At 41.7% G+C, this 26,562-nt stretch overlaps 2 protein-coding genes across 2 annotated transcripts in view; one reads left to right on the top strand and one right to left on the bottom strand.

Annotated features, from left to right (window-relative positions):
• The window catches only part of LOC135199058 (NADH-ubiquinone oxidoreductase subunit 8-like), a 97,558-nt gene extending 81,873 nt beyond the window's left edge, over positions 1-15,685 (bottom strand). The window contains exon 1 of the mRNA XM_064226973.1: positions 15,534-15,685. Coding sequence (XP_064083043.1) covers positions 15,534-15,570 — 37 coding nt within the window. The 5' untranslated portion in view covers positions 15,571-15,685. The remainder of the gene's footprint in view (positions 1-15,533) is intronic.
• Positions 15,686-19,183: 3,498 nt separating this feature from the next.
• Positions 19,184-26,562, top strand: part of LOC135199390 (DNA repair protein complementing XP-C cells homolog) — a 21,106-nt gene continuing 13,727 nt past the window's right edge. The window contains exons 1-3 of the mRNA XM_064227375.1: positions 19,184-19,469; positions 22,967-23,861; positions 25,165-26,106. Coding sequence (XP_064083445.1) covers positions 22,974-23,861; positions 25,165-26,106 — 1,830 coding nt within the window. The 5' untranslated portion in view covers positions 19,184-19,469; positions 22,967-22,973. The remainder of the gene's footprint in view (positions 19,470-22,966; positions 23,862-25,164; positions 26,107-26,562) is intronic.

The raw sequence follows: 26,562 nt of genomic DNA, 5'->3' as shown, positions 1-26,562 counted from the left end.
CTCTTGCGGCTTTCGACATACCCACTCCCTGAGTCCTGGGAGTCCGATAGAGGTCTAGGCCTAGAGGTCCATTATGGGGCCGATCTGACGCCCCCTCCACAACACTAGGCGGTGGGACTGCACAAACTTTCACTGGGCCGGTTTCTAGGGCCAAAACTTTAGATTCGAGAGCACGAAATAGACTCTAGAATCAGAGAAAGGGTGTTACCTTCTCCAGACACAGCACTGGGGCCCGAAGGCAACAAAACAGGATTAGGTTGGGCAAAAATCTACTGGTGTTAGAGGAGGAGAAAATGTTACTATCCTTACCTTTAGTAGAGCTGCCTTAGAGGAAGACCTCCTGACTCTATCGCGCTCTAATTTACGCCGATAGGTCTCATACATCCTCCATTTATCATCATCCAAAATCCTTACATTCATTGCACCGATCATCCGCCACGCAAACATGCCCCTGCAATCCATACAAACTTGTGTGAGGATCAACTGAAGGTTTAAGAAGCCTCACCTTACATTCACTCCTCACACACTCTGTAACTTCCCGAACTTGATCAGACATACTGAATCTAGAAAAGCCAATCCAAATCAAAAACCAATCCACTATTCCGCGTGCCAATCCAACAATCCAGAAGTCGATACCAAAAGTCAATCCAGATAATATTAAGCGAGTTAATGAAAAAATCCTAGACGGAGGTACTGTAAACAGATGTTTGCAGCACCGGCGACAGAAAAAATATGAATAGAAAATGGGAATGGTTCCTGATATCCGCCGCCCAGCGGCGGGAATGGGTACTACCACCTGACCGCCCCACTACACGTGTGCCGCGAATTTTGAAATTCTGTCGGACGTCAGAAATACAGCTATATATATATCTGTCAGGTAAGTTTCATGAACAAATGTTAATTGTTATAATACAATTAAGTTTGTTCATACTTACCTGGCAGATATATATATAGCTGTATTTTCTGAAGTCCGACAGAATTTAAAAATTCGCGGCACACGCAGTGGGCGGCCACCGGGTGGTAGTACCCATTCCCGCCGTGGGAGGCGGATATCAGGAACTATTCCCATTTTCTATTCATATTTTATCAGTGCCACTGTCTCCTGAGGGGAGGTGGGTGCACTTTAATTATATATATCTGCCAGGTAAGTATGAACAAACTTAATTGTATTATAACAATAACATTTTGTTCATGAAACTTACCTGACAGATATATATATAGCTGAATCCCACCTTCGGATGGTGGGAAGAGACAGAATAGGATTTTTTGGGAAACTAAATTAAGTAGATGATATACATGCTGGTTCCTCACCTGTTAGCATAGCCGACTTCGTGATTACTGTCACCAAAGTCTATTTCTGCGTTACTAGAGTTGCCAGCGAGGTAGAGACTGTAATGCTGGTGCGCTCTAGATGATCTTGTCAACGGGGGCGTGACCACAATGTGACTAGACCATATGACCATACTTCTGAGGGCACCGAAGCTAAAACCACCACCTGACCTAACCTATCAAAGTTAGTTCCATAACTTCTAGGCTAAAGAAAAGGAACGCGCCTCAAGCGACCAACCCTTCAAAGTTAAAAGCACACCTATCCCTTTTCTATAGGATAGGATTCGTGTTCTTCCTGCCCCTTAATAAATATAATAGGAAAGTATGGTCCTAGCGACTTCGATCTCAAATGTCTAATTCACATCCCTTCGGGAGTGTGAAGCGAACAGAGTGCTTCGCTAAAGCGTGGACTCAGGATGTTACTGGTGTCATGCTATTGAAATGCTTCCGAGGCCGCGCCCTCACTCTTGAGCATTATATTAAGAAAAAAATCTCAAATCTTTATGCAAAAATAATAAACTGAGACCTCTTAAAAGAACACCTGGCCCATAAGCCAGGGTTTTCTTGGACATGAACCAGTATGGTCTTTTAGGAACACCGAGATTGTCGATGTGAAGCGACACAGAGTTGCTTCGCTAAAGCGTGGCACTCAGGATGTTACTGAGTGTCATGTTCTGTTGAAATGCTTCCGAGGGCCGCGCCCTCACCTCTTGAGCATTCATATTAAGAAAAAATCTCAAATCTTTATGCAACATAAGAATGAGACCTCTTAAAAGAACTCCTTGGCTATAATGCCAGGGTGTTCTTGGACATGAACAGTTCCTGGTCTTTTTGTTACGGAGCACCGCAGATTGTCCGTTGACCTTGACTTTCTATAGTTTTATCAAGATAAAACTTGAGAGACCCTACAGGGCACAGGACTCTAATGCCCTTGCCCAATAATTTGTGCCATACCCTTGGTCTCCAAGCCTTCGGGTCAAGGGTTAGATAGGTTTTCGTTCTTATCAAGAACGGAAGGCTTAGAGGACAGACCGCATTATGTCCTTTAAAGCCAAAACCTCTGAAGATGGCTAAAACCTCACTAACCCCCTTTGCCGTCGGCTAGAGCGGTTAGAATATTAGCCTTTACTGGTGCACGGTGTATTAAGTTCGCAGAAAGGATAGGTTCGAAATGCTTTTGGCATCAGAAACTCAGACTACGTCTAAGTTCCATGCCGGAACCTTTGATCCAGAGAATTTCAAGATCTCCACAGACCTCAAAGATCGTGAAGCTTTGTTGTTTGACAGAACCGAATCTCTGAGCCTAGATTGCCGTCAACAACATATTTGCATATTCTACAATAGTTAGGATTCTTCTAGTCATCTCTTTACTTCAGACGGAAAGATAGAACCATAAGGAAATTCACAGAGGTCGAGTTGGAGGAATAGTCATTTCCCTTCACTTACTCCAGAAACGGCCTCCTCCGATTGAACACTGAAAATAGGCAGCACTGCTTTGCCTTGGCCAAGAGACTGCCATCTCTTGAAGATCTTATCGCTATGTACCGTTGAAGACGAAGGTAGATATTGAATACAACCTACGTCTTCACAGACGAATCGAGAGAAGGATTCTCAAGATTCTGAACCTGTGCTTACAAATGACTGAAAACGCTAACGCTATTTCATTGCTGTCCGGTGAGAAGTCGTAGTTGCAATGAAAGCGGGGCGGCGTTCTTCAGTAATGAAAACACAGGGGGAAGCCGCCTGAAGGACTGCTTCTCATGGGCTGAACATTTGGAAGTAGAGCTGTCAGGTCGGAGAGTAGGCGATGTCTTTATGACATATCTGTTAATTCGGGATGAACAATGAACAATTGTACACCTACGAATATGAGATATTTTAAAGACAAACTCAGATGTCTGCAAAATCATTCGCATTATCAGTGCGATGCAGCGGGAGACTTGTACAGACTTCTGTTTACCGTGCGGTAAACAGTAAAATGAATAAGTCTAAGAGATATCTCTGTTGAAAATTCTCGCAATATCGAAGGCGATGGAATCTATCGTCACAGCAGTAGATGGTCCTTCATAATTGCGAGAATCCCCTTTAATCAGAGACCTAAGTCCAAGATTGTTGGGCAGAGATACGTTCGGTAGTCAATCAAAGCAGGGAGAGAGAGAGAGACATAAACAACCGTGCATCTCGGAGGCCCAGCTGATAATGAGCGGCTATCAGGCACAGGCAGTTCCAATACGCAGTAGCAGAGCCTGAGCTCCGCTGACTCGTCATCCTGAGTTGCCAGGTATTCCATATTCCACAAAGGAATGCGTTCGGCTAGAACCACCGAGCATAAAAGATATGCTCGAGCAATTATATTTAGGCGAAACGAATTTCGGTAAATATAAAAGTTGAAATGGTGTTGTCGTGACAAAACCATAAGTATATAAAATTGAAACAAACTCCTGGGAGGTTGCAGGCAACCCCGAGTTGCAGTTCAATTAGAATACTTCTCGTCTAAGTCGCAATCCGTAGAAAAACTAGGATATGCGCCTACCCCTCGGACAATTCAACTGCTTAGTAGAATCATGTCGCGAGGTTAATATAAGTAGTATTTTGTTCATGAAACTTACCTGACAGATATATATATAGCTGTATTTTCTGAAGTCCGACAGAATTTAAAAATTCGCGGGCACACGCAGTGGGCGGCCAGGTGGTAGTACCATTCCCGCCGTGGGAGGCGGATATCAGGAACTATTCCCATTTTCTATTCATATTTTTTCTGTCGACCGGTCGGTAAACAACTGTTTACAGACCTCCGCCTAGGATTTTGAAAACTTCATTAGCCGCTTAAGTATCCTAATTATTCTTTCGATTATCTTGGATTTGTGGCTAGGCATACGCTATCGTAAATTTTTTCATTGCATTTGATGTCTGAAGCTAGTTAGCCTAGTTTTCAGACTTTGTTGTCTGCATGGTAAGTGAGGCTATCCGGAACTTTCGGTAGACACTCACTTAGTAGATATGACGTTTACATGTTTTCTTTGCATAAGTTCAATGTATTAGTGTAATGTGTGACTGATTACGGAAGAAGCAGGTTTCATGTACGCATTTTAGAGCGTGTTAGAATCAGGAGTTTTCCTCCACAGTAAAACAGAAGTTAGAAATAATGAACCTTCTAAACCTCCTGTAGTTTTTATTTTGCCTAACCATGTGGTATGGCTTACGGGCCTAGAAGAAGTGTCTGCTAGAGGATTACATCAAGTAATCTTAGACTAAAAGTGCTCGCTCTCCAATCAGTGTTGTGAAGTGTAGTGCCCCTTGTGTGTGGAGGGGGCGTCAGATCGGCCCCCTCATAATGCCTCTAGGCCTGGACCTCTGTCGGACTCCCAGGACTCAGGGAGAGGGCATGTCGAAAGCCGCAAGAGGGTTACGGGGGCTCCCCACCGATCTGGCGTCCCTTCGGCAGAACCTGTTGACGCTTCCCAGCTGCTAAAGATCGTGCACGTGCACGAATCTTGAAGGATTGCTTCTCGTCCTCCGAGGCGTCCCCCTCCCCGCGCAAGGGTTGGAGCTCTCGGAAGGACTCGCGCCCTCTAAGAAGCTTTAGAGAAGAGGACGCTTCACGTCCTCTCTCTCGTTAGGAGGGAACGTCAGATCGGCCCCATAACGCCTCTAGGCCTAGACTCTGTCGGACTCCCAGGAAACCAGGGGAGAGGGCATGTCAAAAGCCGAAGGAGGGTTTACGGGTTTTTCATGCTGATCTGGCTTCCTTTCGGCAGGTCCTGATGTCTTGCTTCCCAGGCTGCCGAAGATCGAGCACGTGCACGAATCTTGAAGGATTGCTTCTCGTCCTCCGAGGCGTCCTCCCCACACAGGGGTTGGAGTTCTCGGAAGGACTCGTGCCCCTAAAGAAGCTTTAGAGAAGAGGACGCTTCACGTCCTCTCTCTAGTCACGAGAGGATGAAAGAGTAAAGAGACCACATTTTCCCCTTTTAGAAGAATGCACTGGCTCTTTTCCTAAGGGACATTTAAGGAGGCTCATTCATCTTGCCAGAAGAGTGATTTGAGCCTCCTGCGACTGTGAACGCTCATGTATATATCATTTATACATTATTAAGGAGGCTCATTCATCTTGCCAGAAGAGTGATTTGAGCCTCCTGTGAGTGAACGCTCATGTTACACATCATTATACATTATTAAGGAGGCTCATTCATCTTGCCAGAAGAGTGATTTGAGCTCCTGCGAGTGAACGCTCATGAAGTTAGAGCTGTTTCAACCTCGCTAGCATTCCAAAAGAATTTGGTAATCAAGGACATTCTTGATTCCACCTTTTGGAGGAGCAACTCAGTATTCGTCTCCTCTCCTCATGGCGGCTCCGTATACGTTATGTAACGTTCGCTTTACTTCGAAAAAAGCAAGCTGATAAGTTTGACGGCCGGCAAGCTGCTTTGCACAGTCAAACAACTTATGTCTCTGGTCTGCATAAGAAGGGCAATTTAGACGTGAGGAAGCTTTTGGAGGTGCTCGACGTCCTGTAAGTAGAGACATTCTCCAGGACGCTCGGCAAGCACCTTGCGGAAGACGAAAGCCATACGTCTTCCTTTAGTGTTCACACTCTTCAGGAGCAGCGTGCGGCTCTCCATGGAGACTCGCATGAGGACGTCCCTTAAAAATATTCAACGTCATACGCAAAACGCGGTTGTCGTCATAACATTGGATGTTGGCAATGGTCGCTCGCCAGGACGCCTCTTGGCGGGCCTTGCATGCATCAAGGCGCTCAACGAGTTCCTCTCTGAAACGTCGTTAGAAGACTTGGTGTTTCTCTGCTCAGACACGCTCGTAGCTAAGCAGGACGTTTTTTGAGGACGATCAGCAGGACGCTTTCCAGGACGCTTTTGAGGACTTTCCAGAGGCGCTCGGCAGGACGCTCAGCAGGACGCTTTTGAGGACGCTCGGCAGGACGCTCAGCAGGACGCTCAGCAGGACGCTTTTGAGGACGCTCGGCAGGACGCTCAGCAGGACGCTCAGCACGGCAGCTCAGGCAGGCGCTTTTGTGGACATTCGCCAGGACGCTTCGGTGGAAGCTCGGCAGGACGCTTTGCGAGAGAAAAGACTTGTTGAAGGCGTCTTATTTGCTGTTGAGGGGACATTTCTTTACAGAAATTTTTAAAAGGATTCGGAGTTAGTTTTTCGGGAGAGACATACCCGAATTTTTTCTTCGATCCTCTTCTCTTTCATCGATTTCTTTGAGAATCGGAAGATTATTACTCGGATTCCTGGGTGACTTTCGGTCATGTTAAAGGGTTTTCCCCTATTAGCAAAGTGCTAATAGTTTTGTCAAGTCAGGACGTTTTCCCCATTGTCATTTAAGTGGGGGACCCCTCATAAATGGGGTAGTTCTCATTGACATAGATTTTAACGTTTTTATCGTTTAAGCGGATAAACTCATTAACAAATTTCGGAAGAGCTCTCATTCATTTTCAGAGGCTCATCCGGGGAGTAAGAAAAAGACTTGTAGACTAGATCCAGGAAGTCTTATGTCCAATATCATAAGATCATTGAACGGTCCTTTTCGATCCTCGGTTCTCTTGATGATCTCTATTCGAATATTACTCCCTTTTCTTGGCAAAGAGTCTTGGCAAACGAGTCAAGGAGTTCTTTTAAAAAGTCTCATGCATTGTATAAACGTGGACAGTCGGTTTCCCTTTCTTTCTCTCTTCCTCGTCGAGGAAAGATGTAGTAGAGAATTTGATGTTCAAATTACTACAATACTTATGTAGTTTATCTTTGCGTCATTTTGCTAACGCATGGGTCAAGTCATTGACGCATACCGTATTTACCTCTGCGGATAGAAGCCGAAAGAACTGTTGTTCTAATGTATTTATTTGACACTCCCTTCAACCTTCCAAGAGTTTTCGGAGTAAGAACAACTCTTCAGGTATTGTTACGACAACACCAACTCAGCTTCTGTATTTAGCGAATTCTGTTTCGTTTAAATACGCCTGCTTGAGAGTTTCCTTTTGATCCGATAATATCATACCTATTCCTTCGTAAAGGGAGTAGCTGGCAACTCAGGCAGTTAGTATTCTGTTCACCATTGAAGCTTTCCTTCGAGGAAGACTTCTCCTTCACTCTCTTTGATAGAGATCGAAGGGTGGTCGATCTCCAATCCTTATTTTGTTTTCTTGAAGGAAAGAATTTAGGATGGAGATCGTTGTTCAGAATCCTATAAATATACTACTTATATTAACCTCGCGACATGATTCTACTAAGCAGTTGAATTGTCCGAGGGGTAGGCGCATATCCTAGTTTTTCTACGGATTGCGACTTAGACGAGAAGTATTCTAATTGAACTGCAACTCGGGGTTGCCTGCAACCTCCCAGGAGTTTGTTTCAATTTTATATACTTTATGGTTTTTGTCACGACAACACCATTTCAACTTTTATATTTACCGAAATTCGTTTCGCCTAAATATAATTGCTCGAGCATATCTTTTATGCTCGGTGGTTCTAGCCGAACGCATTCCTTTGTGGAATATGGAATACCTGGCAACTCAGGATGACGAGTCAGCGGGAGCTCAGGCTCTGCTACTGCGTATTGAACTGCCTGTGCCTGATAGCCGCTCAGTATCAGCTGGGCCTCCGAGATGCACGGTTGTTTATGTCTCTCTCTCTCTCCCCTGCTTTGATTGACTACCGAACCGTATCTCTGCCCAACAATCTTGGACTTAGGTCTCTGATTAAAGGGGATTCTCGCAATTATGAAGGACCATCTACTGCTGTGACGATAGATTCCATCGCCTTCGATATTGCGAGAATTTTCAACAGAGATATCTCTTAGACTTATTCATTTTACTGTTTACCGCACGGTAACAGAAGTCTGTACAAGTCTCCCGCTGCATCGCACTGATAATGCGAATGATTTTTGCAGACATCTGAGTTTGTCTTTAAAAATATCTCATATTCGTAGGTGTACAATTGTTCATTGTTCATCCCGAATTAATAACAGATAGTCATTAAAAGACATCGCCATACTCTCCGACCTGACAGCTCTACTTCCAAATGTTCAGCCCATGAGAAGCAGTCCTTCAGGCGGCTTCCCCCTGTGTGTTTTCATTACTGAAGAACGCCCCGCTTTCATTGCAACTACGACTTCTCACCGGACAGCAATGAGATAGCGGTTAGCGTTTTCAGTCATTTGTAAGCACAGGTTCAGAATCTTGAGAATCCTTCTCTCGATTCGTCTGTGAAGACGTAGGTTGTATTCAATATCTACCTTCGTCTTCAACGTTACATAGCGATAAGATCTTCAAGAGATGGCAGTCTCTTGGCCAAGGCAAAGCAGTGCTGCCTATTTTCAGTGTTCAATCGGAGGAGGCCGTTTCTGGAGTAAGTGAAGGGTGGGAAATGACTATTCCTCCAACTCGACCTCTGTGAATTTCCTTATGGTTCTATCTTTCCGTCTGAAGTATGAGATGAGCTAGAAGTCCTAACTATTGTAGAATATGCAATATGTTGTTGACGGCATCTAGGCTCAGAGATTCGGTTCTGTCAAACAACAAAGCTTCACGATCTTTGAGGTCTGTGGAGATCTTGAAATTCTCTGGATCAAAGGTTCCGGCATGGAACTTAGACGTAGTCTGAGTTTCTGATGCCAAAAGCATTTCGAACCTATCCTTTCTGCGAACTTAATACACGTGACCAGAAAGGCTAATATTCTAACCGCTCTAGCCACGGCAAAGGGGGTTAGTGAGGTATTAGCCATCTTCAGAGGTTTTGCTTTAAAGGACATAATGGTCTGTCCTCTAAGCCTTCCGTTCTTGATAAGAACGAAAACCTATCTAACCCTTGACCCGAAGGCTTGGAGACCAAGGGTATGGCACAAATTATTGGGCAAGGGCATTAGAGTCCTGTGCCCTGTAGGGTCTCTCAAGTTTTATCTTGATAAAACTATAGAAAGTCAAGGTCAACGGACAATCTGCGGTGCTCCGTAAAAAGACCAGAATGGTTCATGTCCAAGAACACCCTGGCATTATAGCCAAGGAGTTCTTTTAAGAGGTCTCATTCATTATGTTGGCATAAAGATTTGAGATTTTTTCTTAATATGAATGACTCAAGAAGTGAGGGCGCGGCCTCGGAAGCATTTCAACAGAACATGACACTCAGTAACATCCTGAGTGCCACGCTTTAGCGAAGCAACTCTGTGTTCGCTTCACACTCCCGACAATCTGCGGTGTTCCGTAAAAGACCAGACTGGTTCATGTCCAAGAAAACCCTGGCATTATAGCCAAGGAGTTCTTTTAAGAGGTCTCATTCATTATGTTTGCATAAAGATTTGAGATTTTTTCTTAATATGAATGCTCAAGAGGTGAGGGCGCGGCCTCGGAAGCATTTCAATAGAGCATGACACTCCAGTAACATCCTGAGTGCCACGCTTTAGCGAAGCAACTCTGTGTTCGCTTCAACACTCCGACGGGATGTGAAGACGACATTTGAGATCTGTAAGTCGCTAGGACCATACATTTCCGTAGATATTATTGGGGGCAGGAAGCAACACGAATCCTATCCTATAGAAAAGGGATAGGTGTGCTTTTAACTTTGAAGGGTTGGTCGCTTGAGGCGCGTTCCTTTTCTTTAGCCTAGAAGTTTATGGAACTAACTTTGATAGGTTAGGTCAGGTGGTGGTTTTAGCTTCGGTGCCCGCAGAAGTATGGTCATATGGTCTAGTCACATTGTGGTCACGCCCCCGCCCTTGACAGATCATCTAGAGCGTACCAGCATACAGGTCTCTACCTCGCTGGCAACTTCTTAGTAACGCAGAAGTAGACTTTGGTGACAGTAATCACGAAGTCGGCTATGCTAACAGGTGAGGAACCAAGATGTATATCATCTACTTAATTTAGTTTCCCAAAAAATCCTATTCTGTCTCTTCCCACCATCCGAAGGTGGGATTCAGCTATATATATATCTGTCAGGTAAGTTTCATGAACAAAATGTTATTGTTATAATACAATTAAGTTTGTTCATACTTACCTGGCAGATATATATAATTAAAGTGCCCACCCACCTCCCCTCAGGAGACAGTGGCACTGATAAATATGAATAGAAAATGGGAATAGTTCCTGATATCCGCCTCCCACGGCGGGAATGGGTACTACCACCTGGCCGCCCACTGCGTGTGCCGCGAATTTTTAAATTCTGTCGGACTTCAGAAAATACAGCTATATATATATCTGCCAGGTAAGTATGAACAAACTTAATTGTATTATAACAATAACATATTTATAGGATTCTGAACAACGATCTCCATCCTAAATTCTTTCCTTCAAGAAAACAAAATAAGGATTGGAGATCGACCACCTTCGATCTCTATCAAAGAGAGTGAAGGAGAAGTCTTCCTCGAAGGAAAGCTTCAATGGTGAACAGAATACTAACTGCCTGAGTTGCCAGCTACTCCCTTTACGAAGGAATAGGTATGATATTATCGAGCAAAAGGAAACTCTCAAGCAGGCGTATTTAAACGAAACAGAATTCGCTAAATACAGAAGCTGAGTTGGTGTTGTCGTAACAATACCTGAAGAGTTGTTCTTACTCCGAAAACTCTTGGAAGGTTGAAGGGAGTGTCAAATAAATACATTAGAACAACAGTTCTTTCGGCTTCTATCCGCAGAGGTAAATACGATATGCGTAAATGACTTGACCCATGCGTTAGCAAAATGATCGCAAAGATTAAACTACATAAGTATTGTAGTAATTTGAACATCAAATTCTCTACTACATCTTTCCTCGACGAGGAAGAGAGAAAGAAAGGGAAACCGACTGTCCACGTTCTAATGAATGAGACTTTTTTAAAAGAACTCCTTGACTTCTTTGCCAAGACTCTTTGCCAAGAAAAAGGGAGTAATATTCGAATAGAGATCATCAAGAGAACCGAGGATCGAAAAGGACCGTTCAATGATCTTATGATATTGGACATAAGACTTCCTGGATCTAGTCTACAAGTCTTTTCTTATCTCCCCGGATGAGCCTCTGAAAATGAATGAGAGCTTTCCTTCCGAAATTTGTTAATGAGTTTATCCGCTTAAACGATAAAAAACGGTAAAATCTCTGACAATGAGAACTACCCCATTTATGATGGGTCCCCCACTTAAATGACAATGGGAAAACGTCCTGACTTGACAAAACTATTAGCACTTTGCTAATAGGGGAAAACCCTTTAACATGACCGAAAGTCACCCAGGAATCCGAGTATATAATCTTCCCGATTCTCAAAGAAATCGATGAAGAGGAGAGAGGGATCGAAGAAAAAATTCGGGTATGTCTTCCCGCTAACTCCGAATCCTTTTTAAAAATTTCTGTAAAGAAATGTCCTCAACAGCAAATAAGACGCCTTCAACAAGTCTTTTCTCTCGCAAAGCGTCCTGCCGAGCTTCCACCGAAGCGTCCTGGCGAATGTCCACAAAAGCGTCCTCATAAGCGTCCTGCTGAGCGTCCTCAAAAGCGTCCTGCTGAGCGTCCTGCCGAGCGTCCTCAAAAGCGTCCTGCTGAGCGTCCTGCCGAGCGTCTTCAAAAGCGTCCTGCTTAGCGTCCTGGAAGCGTCCTGCTGAGCGTCCTCAAAAAACGTCCTGCTTAGCTACGAGCCGTGTCTGAGCAGAGAACACCAAGTCTTCTGAACGACGTTCCAGAGAGGAACTCGTTGAGCGCCTTGATGCATGCAAGGCCCGCCAAGAGGCGTCCTGGCGAGCGACCTTGCCAAACATCTCAATGTTATGACGAACCGCGTTTTGCGTATGACGTTGAATATTTTTAAGGGACGTCCTCATGCGAGTCTCCATGGAGAGCCGCACGCTGCTCCTGAAGAGTGTGAACACTAAAGGAAGACGTATGGCTTTCGTCTTCCGCAAGGTGCTTGCCGAGCGTCCTGGAGAATGTCTCTACTTACAGGACGTCGAGCACCTCCAAAAGCTTCCTCACGTCTAAATTGCCCTTCTTATGCAGACCAGAGACATAAGTTGTTTGACTGTGCAAAGCAGCTTGCCGGCCGTCAAACTTATCAGCTTGTTTTTTCGAAGTAAAGCGAACGTTACATAACGTATACGGAGCGCCATGAGGAGAGGAGACGAATACTGAGTTGCTCCTCCAAAAGGTGGAATCAAGAATGTCCTTGATTACCAAATTCTTTTGGAATGCTAGCGAGGTTGAAACAGCTCTAACTTCATGAGCGTTCACTCGCAGGAGGCTCAAATCACTCTTCTGGCAAGATGATGAGCCTCCTTAATAATGTATAAATGATGTATACATGAGCGTTCACTCACAGGAGGCTCAAATCACTCTTCTGGCAAGATGAATGAGCCTCCTTAATAATGTATAAATGATGTATACATGAGCGTTCACTCGCAGGAGGCTCAAATCACTCTTCTGGCAAGATGAATGAGCCTCCTTAAATGTCCCTTAGGAAAAGAGCCAGTGCATTCTTCTAAAAGGGGAAAATGTGGTCTCTTTACTCTTTCATCCTCTCGTGACGAGAGAGAGGACGTGAAGCGTCCTCTTCTCTAAAGCTTCTTTAGGGGGCACGAGTCCTTCCGAGAACTCCAACCCCTGTGTGGGGAGGACGCCTCGGAGGACGAGAAGCAATCCTTCAAGATTCGTGCACGTGCTCGATCTTCGGCAGCCTGGGAAGCGACATCAGGACCTGCCGAAAGGAAGCCAGATCAGCATGAAAAACCCGTAACCCTCCTTCGGCTTTTGACATGCCCTCTCCCTGGTTTCCTGGGAGTCCGACAGAGGTCTAGGCCTAGAGGCGTTATGGGGCCGATCTGACGTTCCCTACTAACGAGAGACCCGAGGACGTGAAGCGTCCTCTTCTCTAAAGCTTCTTAGAGGCGCGAGTCCTTCCGAGAGCTCCAACCCTTGCGCGGGGTAGGACGCCTCGGAGGACGAGAAGCAATCCTTCAAGATTCGTGCACGTGCACGATCTTTAGCAGCCTGGGAAGCGTCAACAGGTTCTGCCGAAGGGACGCCAGATCGGTGGGGAGCCCCCGTAACCCTCTTGCGGCTTTCGACATGCCCTCTCCCTGAGTCCTGGGAGTCCGACAGAGGTCCAGGCCTAGAGGCATTATGGGGCCGATCTGACGCCCCCTCCACAACACAAGGGGCACTACACTTCACAACACTGATTGGAGAGCGAGCACTTTAGTCTAAGATTACTTGATGTAATCCTCTAGCAGACACTTCTTCTAGGCCCGTAAGCCATACCACAGGGTTAGGCAAAATAAAACTACAGGAGGTTAGAAGGTTCATTATTTCTAACTTCTGTTTACTGTGGAGGAAAACTCCTGATTCTAACACGCTCTAAAATGCGTACATGAAACCTGCTTCTTCCGTAATCAGTCACACATTACACTAATTACATTGAACTTATGCAAAGAAAACATGGTAAACGTCATATCTACTAAGTGAGTGTCTACCGAAAGTTCCGGTAGCCTCACCTTACCATGCAGACAACAAAGTCTGAAACTAGGCTAACTAGCTTCAGACATCAAATGCAATGAAAAAATTTACGATAGCGTATGCCTAGCCACAAATCCAAGATAATCGAAAGAATAATTAGGATACTTAAGCGGCTAATGAAGTTTTCAAAATCCTAGGCGGAGGTCTGTAAACAGTTGTTTACCGACCGGCGACAGAAAAAATATGAATAGAAAATGGGAAATAGTTTCCTGATATCCGCCTCCCACGGCGGGAATGGGTACTACCACCTGGCCGCCCACTGCGTGTGCCGCGAATTTTTAAATTCTGTCGGACTTCAGAAAATACAGCTATATATATATCTGTCAGGTAAGTTTCATGAACAAATTGTATTTTTCTCCAGTCAAAAACATCTGCCCCTCAATGCTAACTTTCCCTCTTTTAACGACTTTCTGGTCATTGCAAATTCGGCCCCATAATTTCTTATGGTGCGAAAACAGACAGAGGCCCATGGACCGAAAACGATTGCGTCACACTACGGCGATAATCCAGCAGTAAAACATCTTCATATATCCAAAAAGTAAATAATAAAGATATATATGCGCATTACGATTTCTAACAATTACATGTATAGCTGATAACAATCTGCACGAATAACTGGTAAACTGTTCTGCAATGACAGTTGAGTATAGCAATTATTTACAATAGGTACGAAAGTCAAGATGTCGTGACGTCATAATACAGAACTTGAAAGAACGTTCTAATTCAGAAAAATAATTACTTAAATTTGAGTCAGAGTCGAGTTACTTTTTCAATAACGAATATTTTCAAATTAATCATCATAAATATGTAAAATATTGATGTTTTACTACTTATTTAAAAATTAGCCAAGAGCACGCTTCTCGTCATCTTCTACCCCAACAGCTGTTTACGCCTGGCTTGTTGTTGATGAGAAATCGTGTTTCGATTGTTGTGATAAAAGTGCTCCAGCGTCTGTGGGTACAAGTGGTGTGCGGATTTATCACAGGAAATGGTTAGTTATTGACACAAGCTACTCCGTAAACATCGAGATGGCGTCAATCTTCTAAATACCTCGAGTTGTAGTAAGTAAAATGTTGAACGCGTTTTGGTGAGATTTGCACTACGTTTGAGACCGTTTTCAGTACCCTCTGTTTAAATCTTAAAATTTGGCCTTAATTTCTAACTTTGGGGAAAATACTTACTTCGAAAGGAGAGTAGAGGTCTTTAGCTCCGTTTCTCACCAACAACAAGTCGCGACTGATGCCCATCTCGGGTGTCAGGACGCGTTATAATGTACTTTTTTCGGAGGGTGGCTTGCATTGATGGTAGCTGGCCTGCGTGGCCTGCTGTGATGATCTACCCTACTAGGTATAAATTCCTTTTGATAAACAGCCGACCCTAGGCTAGATACTAGTTGGACGCAATGGTTTCCATCATAAACAAGTGCGTAATTCTTAATTTACCAGGTTTACAATATCAAAGAAAGTTATACAATAAAGAACACATTGAAATAACCGGTTTATAACCAGAATTACATATACATGACCGATCCATCTCTTCGGCCACTGACAAATCAGCTGTTTACCTAAGCCTAGACCTCTGCTACTCTTCACGTTTACCTTTGTCTCCTGGGACTTCTATTTCCTCATATGATTAAACAGAACATATAACGTCGATCTTGTTGCACTACCACACGAAACGGACACGAAAATGGGGACATTTTCGCGAAATCTTACCATTTCTTCCGAGGGAAATCAGCCGGACGGTCGCCATGTTTGTTTAGATTGCGTAGCTCCGGATTGCTAGTTTGGGGAAAGCGCTTTGCGCGATTTGGTGATGTTGTTCGCTTTGCGCGATACCGTAATGAAGTCTGATTATTCTTCTTTGTAAAATAATGGTATTTTGAAAGTTCTTTCTGTTCTTCGGTAATTAAAACCTACTAGGAAGAAGCGTACATACATGCCTACATGCGTACATACAGTACCTAATCCCCAGATATGCTATAATAGTCTTCAGTGGGAATTTAGTGAAAGACAAAAGGGGACAAATCAATTAATGGCGAGGGATAATGAAATCCTTAAAGGCCTAGTGTGACCTACAGTACTGCTGTAGCTACTACTAAATGAATCAGTGTATGATGAAATTATTAAAAAATAAAGATGCTGTCGATTTGAGAATCAAGCTTTATGAAGATTAATATAGGTAGAGTGAGAAATGTTCCCATAAGAAAAATGACAGAGTTAATGAAAAGAGGATATACTTGTAATTTGCCACATCCAAAATAACTTGTATGAGAACCATGACGATCAAACACGAAGATAGTCATAAAGATTGCTTGGAAATGTTCTCCACAAAGTCTCGGGTAGAATAATAGTAGTCATAATCTTATAAAGTTTCACGATGGCTCCTCTGGGCAGCAGAAGGTTAGGAAAGCCTACATATCCCCTCAAATAACATCAAATTGCTCAGCCTTGACGTCGAATCATTAATATCAGTCTCGATCGCCGAAGTTACAACCAAATGAAGAAAAATTTTCCTCTTGGTATTGACAAAACAATAAAACTAATAAATCTCTGTGTAACTAACAAAATTTGTTCTTTCAATTGATTGAGAGGCCTCGGGCTCGGTGTGCTGCCCGGAATGGCCACATCATGGCAGCGAATTCAAGAACCACTTTTTCGGGAAGGTGCCCGCTCGTTTATATATATACAATTACAAACTTAGTATATGGTGACCAGTAGATATTATATACATACATACATACACATGTCGCGATCCATGTTATCTAAATAACTTTGAGAAGAAAACAAAACTATCTACAGAAACAATCGTGTATGGATGGGTATTTCTGTACATTTATAATCATACATATCCACATATTCTTACATGATTGTGTATATGTGTTTGTGTCCGTATGCGTGTGAATGTCCTTGGCTGGTTCGGACCATGTACTGGCTCATTTGGACCTTTATCCAGGCTTATTCGGACCTTCATATGATTGATCGATTTTTCTATGCAGCTTTACCTCCTGAACAAGAATTTTAAGTAATATTTATTCGGACGACTGTAATTAACCCCCAGGGGCTCGTACTAAACACGGCGAAATACATTTGACGCCCCAATTCCTGGTGGCTTTCGTATTCGCGGGGACGAACGATACGGAATGCTTATATAGAAATACCCATTGCTATAATATAAAATTATTAGTATGGGTCCGAATCAAGCCTAGCAAATGGTCCGAATCAGCCAAGATTAAGGTCCGAATCTGCCAAGGTCCGAATAAGCCTGCATCCGTCAATTTTATCGGCAATTTTGTCTGCAAGTGTATTCACACATATTTGTCTATGCAACACGCTGTATATTTGACATCGGTATCACATTTACTAGGAATGTTTTAGGGGGTTTGAAGAGATGTAATACAATAGAGCTACTTTGGTCGATTCGTTCACGTCTGCTGTGCGATCAATTCGTCCGGTTGGGAAGATAGGATATCGTTATCAGACTATCCTTATTTCTCGAAAAATACGCAGACAAATGTTTATAATAGAAAGTCAAGAGTAATTTTAAAGTAGTAATTTCTAAAGTATTGTATTAGGTACGGAGTATTACTATACTACATAGTTTTGGTTTGCTAAAATATTTAATCTTGAGAATACTTTAATTTCAGTTTTTTTTCATTACCTGTTTTGATAGATAGAAATAGGCTCTCTTTGGAACGTGTTATTCGTTACCGGATAACTTCACAATTTGTCTAATATATAGAATATATGGACATGTAATGAGTCGATGTACTTTGAACAATGGCTCAGTGTCTCTCATTCGTTCGGGGGAAGTTTGCTCGGTCGGTGTCAATCCAGCGAACGATTCCTAACGTTTCTCTGACCTCTGATAATCATCATACAACGCTGGGGTTAATTTACAGTCTTTCAGTCTCGGTCGAAGTGGAAGTGGACGTTTAATAAGAAAAAATACGAGAAACACTACCAATTATGCAACTAAGTGTTCATGTTACGTCCTTTGGAAAAAAAACTAATGCTAATTCATAATAGCTATAACTAAATTTTTTAAATAGTTGTCTATAAAAAGTTATAATAAAATTTGGCAACCGACAATCCTTCAAAGTAAATATTTTTCAAAGATAGCATATGTTTGTCAAGTCGTTTAAATTCCGACAAAACCATCTATGTCCGCCGGGCCAGAAGCTGTCTCTTTTTGTTTCATAGATACAAACATATAAAATGACAATTTGGAACGGGTGATTCCGTTTATGATGTAGCTATATATCGTAGGGAGAAGTACAATAAGTTAAAAGAAACTTTTCAGGTAGTCCGATATATGGCCAGTAACCTACAGAATTTAATATAAGAAAATAATGCTTTTCCATAGCATAATACTCTGAGGAGAAAAGATCAATTAAGATACCCCCTATATGGAGAGTGCTAGGCAAAAAAAAAAAACTTAGTAACCACATGCAGTGAATATGATATAGGTTAATGGAATGCGAGAATATGAAAAAAACTGAGCACTCTCCAACTAGGCTGTCTCACTGCTGTAAAACTTTCTCTCCTACTGATGAGTACCGTAAGGTTCAAAGGGGTTGCAATCCTACCTGTCACCATATCTCCTCTCTAAAACTAACCGCCAAAGCACTGTTTTGTATCTTTACAGATAATCCAGTTATGGGCTGCTCTAAAAGCAAGAGCCCGTGCCAGCACAAGGCTGGCTTAATCTTTAACAACAACAATAGCGAGATGTCGAAGAGACTTTGAAGGAAATGAAGAAGCTGAGGTTCATAGAATACTTCGGGGGAAAATAAGCACTTAAGGGAACTAGACACAAAGGTACGCCAGGCTGTATATGTTGAACTTGGTGTCTAACTTCCGGTGTAAACATATAAGGAAAAGATCTGTGATATCTGCAGAGTGGGGGAGAACACCACCTAACATCTATACAGATGTAAAACCTAACGAAAAACAAATCATGACGTTACTTTAGAGACTGTAATCTTCTAACAGCAGACTGGGGGAATATAATTCAGGCTAGCCCTGAAAATTAAAAATGTTAACCTGGAAAGCGATGAGATGTCAAAGCTAATAGCATGACTGCCTTAGTTAAAAAGGAATGAAAAGGGGAGGGTTGAAATAAAAGTGGAAATATTCTGAAATATCTATCTAGTTTAGAAACATCTGTAATTTTTCGGGGTTATTGTTGCTGAAACGGTAATGGACCCGATCTTTGAAAAAGAAAACAAGAAATATAGAGGCGCCGTTGTAGAGGGAATCACTCACCACAGAACTTAACCCCACCAATTTTGTTATACAATGTTTGGCTTCGTTCATATTTATTGACGCAACCAAGCGTTCGATATGGTGCAACTGTCAACATTTACTGTTAAAATATATGTATTTTACATCATAACCCTGATAATTATAATGTTTTATTGAATGTTTGACACCATTCTTACTGTCGTTCTAGATTATTAAAGTTGAAAATCACCTGAATTAATAACGATCAGTTTTGGTAGCCCTGTTTCCCTTAGGAGAGCGATTGTAATGAACGAAGCCTTCGCTTATTTCACTGCTCCTCAATGGCATAGGTAGTAATTTGTAAACGCGATCCTTACGAAACTATATTTTGGCGGCTAGAGAAAGTCACCTTGTGACCGACTAAACGTAAGTTATCGTAAGACATTTCGTTATAGTTTGAAATGAGCTAAGGCTGCTGTAGAACTGTTGGTCGAACAAAATTGGTTAAAGAAACAAATTCCTTTAAATAGCCACCTAACCTTAGCTGGTCTGATCTGTCAAACGAGACCAGTGATATACCTAATGTCTGTACCAATCAGGTACTTAGGTACCTATCTAATTATCTCAATCACGTGTACCCATCCTTAACCTAACCTGACCTAACCTAAGGCTTAAATCCAGCAGGGGATACTGCTGTCCGTGCAGCTCACATGGTACACCGTAGGCATTACTAGGTACTACTAGCTACTACAGAAGGTTGTTTACAGCTTCCCTTTGGCCCCTACAAGTGAAATCCCGTAAGCAGGATAGCTAGTGCAGTCAGTGCACCTCATGTAGGTCACTGTTGACATTCTGTTTAGGGTAAAATACCGAATGGCTGGCCTCTACCGTAGCACGACCACCTTCCCAAAAAAGTACTTTAACACTTCCTGTAACCCAGGATAGACATCAGTCAAGAGCCAGTGTGCGTTGAAGGAACACATTGAGACCTCTTTCCTCTCTAAGGTGGTCATGCCATGGTTAAGGTGGCCGCCAGTTGGCCATTCAGTATTTTACCCTAATGTTCATTGCAGCGTCCATTTGACCCTTAGGGTAGCTGTAGTAACCCCATACATTCTATATTTACTATACCTCTGTTCACAGATTTGGTTAATCTAAGTTATCGAGCGCTGAATGACCTCACAGGTCCCAGCACTTGACTTTTGCCTACAGGGTAAACAACCGCAGGTAATCCACTCGATATTTAATTGGTGAAACAAGAATACAATTACAACTTTAGGCATACCCATCAAAAGATTGAAGTTTCTTCAACATAAAGTGATGGGTATATGAAAGCCCCATACGAACTAAAATAAGCATGTGACGCTCTTCGTAAAATATGTTTTCAAGGCAGTTTTGAAATCCAATATGGCGGCAATCGCATGGCTGGCCGTTCTAACCACAGACAATCCACCATCTTTCCCAGCCTTCCCAGCACTCATTTGAACAATGTTAGCGTATATATGTAACGTTTATTGATCTTACTCAAGATTGCAGTTGTAATCAGCCCAATAAAACAGCATTTTGTTGCCTATATTAGTGAAAGTATGAAACTTTTTATTCCTGGGTTTCGTGGTTTGAACTGAATTCATTTTTACCTTGTAATCAGTTGTTTTTATCCTTACTGCCATCACAACTGAAACTCCACAGTGCTTATTTGATTGTAATTATACACATTTTGGTCTTAATTCACTTCAAATTGCGCTTGAACCACGTTGCTGTTCCTGGTTCCTAAGCACTCACTCCACAAACACAGTTACAAGCAGCAGACTACCTACTACACTGTTTCTGAGGTGCAAAGCTTTATTCCCTTAATTGTTTACTTTACTCATTATTTAGTTTAACTTTACTTTGTTACTTCAAAATGTTTATTTAATTTCTGTCTATTATCCCTTTTTTGCAACCAAATTAACCCCGAAAAATTACAAATATTTCTGAAGTACGAGCAGACAACGTCAAAAAGACTCAATGTTGCCAATCCAGTGGAGCTTCACACATACGCTGAGGCATTTACAAACTGTTTCCATGAATTCTAGTTGTTATAGTAATGCAGTAATGATAAGATTGCTGTAATATGTATATATACTACAAATAGATACGCTAATTTCACTTATTTCCCCGGTTTTGTGTAAGTCTTATACCCAGTTTGGAGGGTAAACACATACCAATTGACAACACTGATAAACAATTGAAGAGCACAAAACGGCGCAAAGCATGCCGTAGTTCCCTTGGAATAAGTACTGGTTAGAGGTCGGGGTTATGATTGTCGTGGTGAAAGTGCCCCGGCATCTATGGGTACAATTGGTGTGCGAATTTAGCACAGGAAATGGGAAGCTTGTTGACACAAGCGACTCCGCAAATATCGAGATGGCGTCAATCTTCTAAACTTTTTTAATTGTAAGTAAAAATTTTGAAAACGTCATGGGGTAGTGTGCACTGCGTTGGCCACACTTTTCATTACCTTCTGTCTAAATCTTAAAATATGGCCTTAATTTCTAACTTTGGAGAAAATACTTTCTTCGAAAGGAGAGTAGAGGTCTTGAGCTCCTGCTACCACCACCAACTACTCATGACTGATGACCATCTCTGGTGTCAGGACGTGTTAAAGTACTTTTTCAGAGGGTGGCCAAATACACGGTAGTTGGTGAGTTGGCCAGTCCAGTTGGTTGTTTACCCTAGATTCTCTGTTCTATTCTATCCTATGTGAAATTATACTACTTGATAACCATTTAGCAGTGGATATTTTGCCTTGTCATGGCAGGCTATACGAAATGGATAGCTTTTTTGCTGTGTCACGGCAGGCTATGTATTTCACTTGATATTTAATGGGTGCAACAAGAAAATTAAACCTTTAAGCAAACCTTTCAAAAGAATGAAGTTTCATAGGGTAAAATATTGAATGGCCAGCCTCTACCATACCGCAACCACCTTCCCAAAAATTGGAAACTAATGGCCTTAATTTCTGACTTGGGAGAAAACTCTTACTTCGAGAGGAAAGTAGAGGTCTCAAGGTGTTGCTTCGATTGATGCTGGTTCTTGACTCATATCTATCCTGGGTTACAGGAAGTGTTAAACTACTTTTACGGCAAGGTGGTTGTGCTACAGTAGAGGCCAGCCATTCAGTATTTTACCCTAAACAAAATGAGATAAAGGACTCTGCCATACGAACTGTACTTAATAAGCATGTGAAGTCTTTGTATGTATAATGAGTGTTCAAGGCAGTTTCTAATCCAATATGGCATCCCACCAAGTAACAATGCACCCTTTGCCGCATTTGGACACTTCCTTCCCAGTGCTGATTTAACAGTGTGCTGAACACTACTTGCATATACGTATAGGTATATATGTAATGTTTATAGATATTACTCAAGATTTTAATGGTAATCAGCGCAACAAAACAACATTTTGTGACTTATGCCAGTGAAAGTATGTTACATGGAATTCCTGGAGGTCATCTGGGTGAACTGAAATGTGTTCACCTAGTAATCCATGGTTTTATCTTTACTGACATCACAACAGAAACTCCACAGTGCTTATTTAATTGTAATTATATACATTCTGTTCTTAATTCACTCAAATTACCAATTAAAATATGTTAGAATGGTTGTTTACAGCTCTTTACTCAATCAAAGCGTCAAAACTGTGGTGGGAACGCAGTTTGCAGCAGGAGCCTGCCAAGTGTTGCCAACCGTAAATGTGGTTTAGATCATAAGTATAATGGGTTTTTATAGATGAAATTGTTATTTCTTTTATTTTAGATAAATTTATATTGTATAAGGAAGAATTTAGCTGTTTGGGATGGTTACCAACTTTTAATGGTCATATGGACTGTTTATCTGAATTCGTTGTTAAATATGAAGTAATGATGACCTATTTTCTTTCAGTGTCAGTATGGCAGCTGATGGCATCAAAAGGACCTCATCAAGGGGTATTCGCTCCTGTTCACAGTCATGCAAAGTCCCAGTACAAAAAGGAAACATAGAGACAGGGAGAAAAAAAATGTTGAAGGTTGACATGGCAACTTCTAAAAAGGGCAGAAAAACAGAAAGTGAAGTGAAGGTGTCTGATCAGCTGGGAAAAGTGAACTTGTCAAAATGCTCAGATAAGGCTCAGAAGAACATTTCTAAAGTCCAGGGTAATGCCACAGATGTGAAACCTGTAAAGCATACTAACTCTAACAAGAAAGAAGATAGTACAAAGAAGTTAACAAAAGATAAGCATGAGAAAGAGACAGGTAAGATCAAGAAAGAAAGAAAGGGTTCCAGAGAGAGTTCAGAAAGGAGGAGGAGTGGAGACGTTTCAAAAGCGAAGTTTCCTACAAAAACAAATGATGTTGAAAACGACTTCTCCAAAATTGAGAGCATGATTTTTGAAGATCATTTAGCAGCTTCTGAGGAGAAGACTAGTGCCCCTGGGAAAAAGAGAGGTAGACCAAAGAAAGGAGAAAGCCCTTCAGGTACCAGTGGCAGCTCGACTAAGAAACCAAAGGTTATGAAGCAAGCATCAGATAGCGGTAAGAGAAAGACTGCTGACCGAGGAAAAAAACCGGCACCTGCCACCCTCAAGGCAAAGAAGGAGAAAGTTGATGGCTCTGATTCCGATGCCAGTGATTGGGAGGAAGTGGATGAAGAGGGTGATATAAATGAGCTGGAAGCCCTCTTGAATGACTCAATGGATACGAAAGTCTCTGCCAAGGAATCTGTGAAGATTGAATTAGATGCACCAGATCTGATCTGGGGTATGAAGAAGAGGAAGAAAAGGAGAACAGAGGCAGAAATGGTAAGATGATTTTTCCGTTTTAGTAAATAAAGAGGTATTAGATTATTTATGCTAGGAGTATTGGGGGGAAATGATGTTCAAAATACAACAAATTTATTATCTAGTTATGGTGACACAGACATTTTCTGGGACTCAGCCAGAGAATATTTATGCTTTACAACAAAAGTATGGCTATTTTACATGTCCATAGAATATGATACCCTTAGACCCATAATGGGGGTTTAGTGCTGTCAGGGCACCCACCTCATGCAGCGCACTTAGGCATTACATAAAGTTCTTTGCAGCCTCCCTTTGACCCCTTAGCTGCAACCCCTTTCATTCATTTTACTGTACTGCTGTTCATATACTCTTTCTGCCATCTTACTTTCCACCCTATCCTAAAGTTGCTTCATAGTGTAGTTGCGAGGTTTTCCTCCTGTTACATCTTTCAAACCTTTTTACTCTCAGTGGCCTGAATTTTATATTCCATTGCCTTCCTTACTGGAAGGGCTTTTGATGTTGTAGAGTTGTTGATATTTAATTCTGTAGTTGGAAAGGGAAGTTTTCCAATGGAGTCATTTTATTGAAGCAGGGAAGAGGGGAAATTAGCTGATACTAACTTTTCCTTTTCTGATCATAAACTGCTCTGTAGCAGCTGAGTATCTGTAGATGACCTTTTAAAAATGGTCAAGTACAGCATGTAAAATAGAATTAGGTAACTGACTTTAGACTGTGAACTCATCCCAGTAAGTACTATTTAACATCTCATAAGATGGTTAACCTGGTAACTTTTTAGCATTTTTTTTGCTCTGTTCTGTGTTGACTAACACTAAATTGTGCTGTGAATTATGCCTGTCTTTGTTTCCAGAGTAAAATGAGTGCATATTCACTTACATAAGTAATACATACATCATGATTGTTAGTAAAATTATCACAGGTGTCAGACGTGTATATGCACTTACTACATGAATACATAAATCATGATTTTTAATGAAATTATTGCAGGTGTCAGACATTTTTGAGTACCAACAAATTAAGTAGTGTTTCATATGAGAGGGACATGATTTCTCTTGTTGTTATCTCTTAGTTGACAGCATTGAGGGATGTAGTAGTTATCTCTTGGTTGACAGCATTGAGGGATGTAGTTGTTATTTCTTAGTTGACAGCATTGAGGGATGTAATAGATTTTCCTTTTTCCAATTAAGAACATTTTGACACGAGTACCATACTTTACTTTGCATTATGCATTTGATCAAAGTCCAAAGAAAAATCCATTTAATCAAAATTGATGTAAGTGATATATGACCGATGATTTTTCTTCCAGATTGAGGAGTATCTAAGACGTCACGTTAATCGCTCTATCAGAGAGTTGTATGAAAATATGCATAAGGCTCACGTTCTCTGCCTCTTTGCCCATGGGCAATTCGTGAACAAAACTCTGAATTCAGAAATCTTATTGGGCTCTGCTCTTTCCATCATAACCGAAAAAAATGCATATCCACCTAAAAGACTAGACATGAGCTACTTGGAAAAGTTTGTCAGTTGGTTTTCGCGTAAGATAACTTTACCTGCCGAAGATCTAGAAGAAGATTATTGGAACATTCCACTTGAAGCCATATTGGTTAAAAGGTTTGGGAGTAAAACTGCCCTGACAAACAGAGAGTTAGTTTTTATGTTTATCATAATTGCACGAGCACTGGGGATGAACGTTCGTCTCATCTTGTCACTTCAGCCTATGAGTTGGAAACCCAATGCAGATGCTCTGATAAAACGAATCAAAGAAGAGAAGAAATCAACTGGAATTAGCATCAGTGATTCCTCTGGATCAGCTCACAACTTTACTGAAGCAGTGGTAAAAGAGGAAAAACCAAAGGTGAAGAACAACCGAAAGATGTTATCGTCGGACTCCGACGTGAATGAAAACCCAGGGAAGGGACAGACAAGTAAAAAGGGAAGTTCTGGCTCCAGTAAAACCAGTAAGAGACCTGCAAGTTCTCTGGATGGAAGTGACAGTGACTTTGATCCTTCTAGTGACAAAATCAAGAAAGGTCCTAAGGGGTCTCGTGGCTCCAAGAGAAAAAACTCCAGTGATGACAGTAGTGATCGTAGTAAGAAGAGGAAACTCAGTGAAAAGAAGGAGAAGAATGGGAATCGTAAGAAAACAGGACCCTTGGTAGAATGGGCTGAGGTTTACGTGGAGGAAGAAGAAAAATGGATGTGCATTGATGTGACGAAGGCAAAAATCCATTGCATACTAGAAATTGAGGTAAGAAAAGATATCCTCTGTGGTGTTGAGAAACTTGTTACACTGCATACTATATTTAGAAAATTGTTACACTAAAGTTACTGAAGCCCTTAAATTTTAATGTTTCAGATTCTTAACAAATTTTTTTTTACGTGGGCTTAATGTCTTCTTGGGTTCCACAAAATGTGTTATTTAGTTGCCAGAACCAGAAATTTTCCTCATCTGTCAAATATTTGTATTTCTGGAAGAAGTTCTCCAAGATTCTTATATGTGTATACAGTACAACATCTTTTGTTTCTTTCATAATTTTTTTTATCTTTGGTGTCCTTTTAAGAGGTCATTGTGTGTTTTTGAGGTGTTCCTTATATGATTGTGAGTTTTTGAATGATAGTATAACCACAGGTACCCATTCTGCAAGTACTATTCACTTTGATTTTACACAATAGAATATCTACGTTGTGTATTGTGTATACTAGT

Source organism: Macrobrachium nipponense, chromosome 25 (genome assembly GCF_015104395.2).
Source record: "Macrobrachium nipponense isolate FS-2020 chromosome 25, ASM1510439v2, whole genome shotgun sequence".
NCBI lineage: Eukaryota > Metazoa > Arthropoda > Malacostraca > Decapoda > Palaemonidae > Macrobrachium > Macrobrachium nipponense.
Note: the sequence above shows the minus strand (reverse complement) of the source record. Positions and strands in the feature narration are given on the sequence as shown.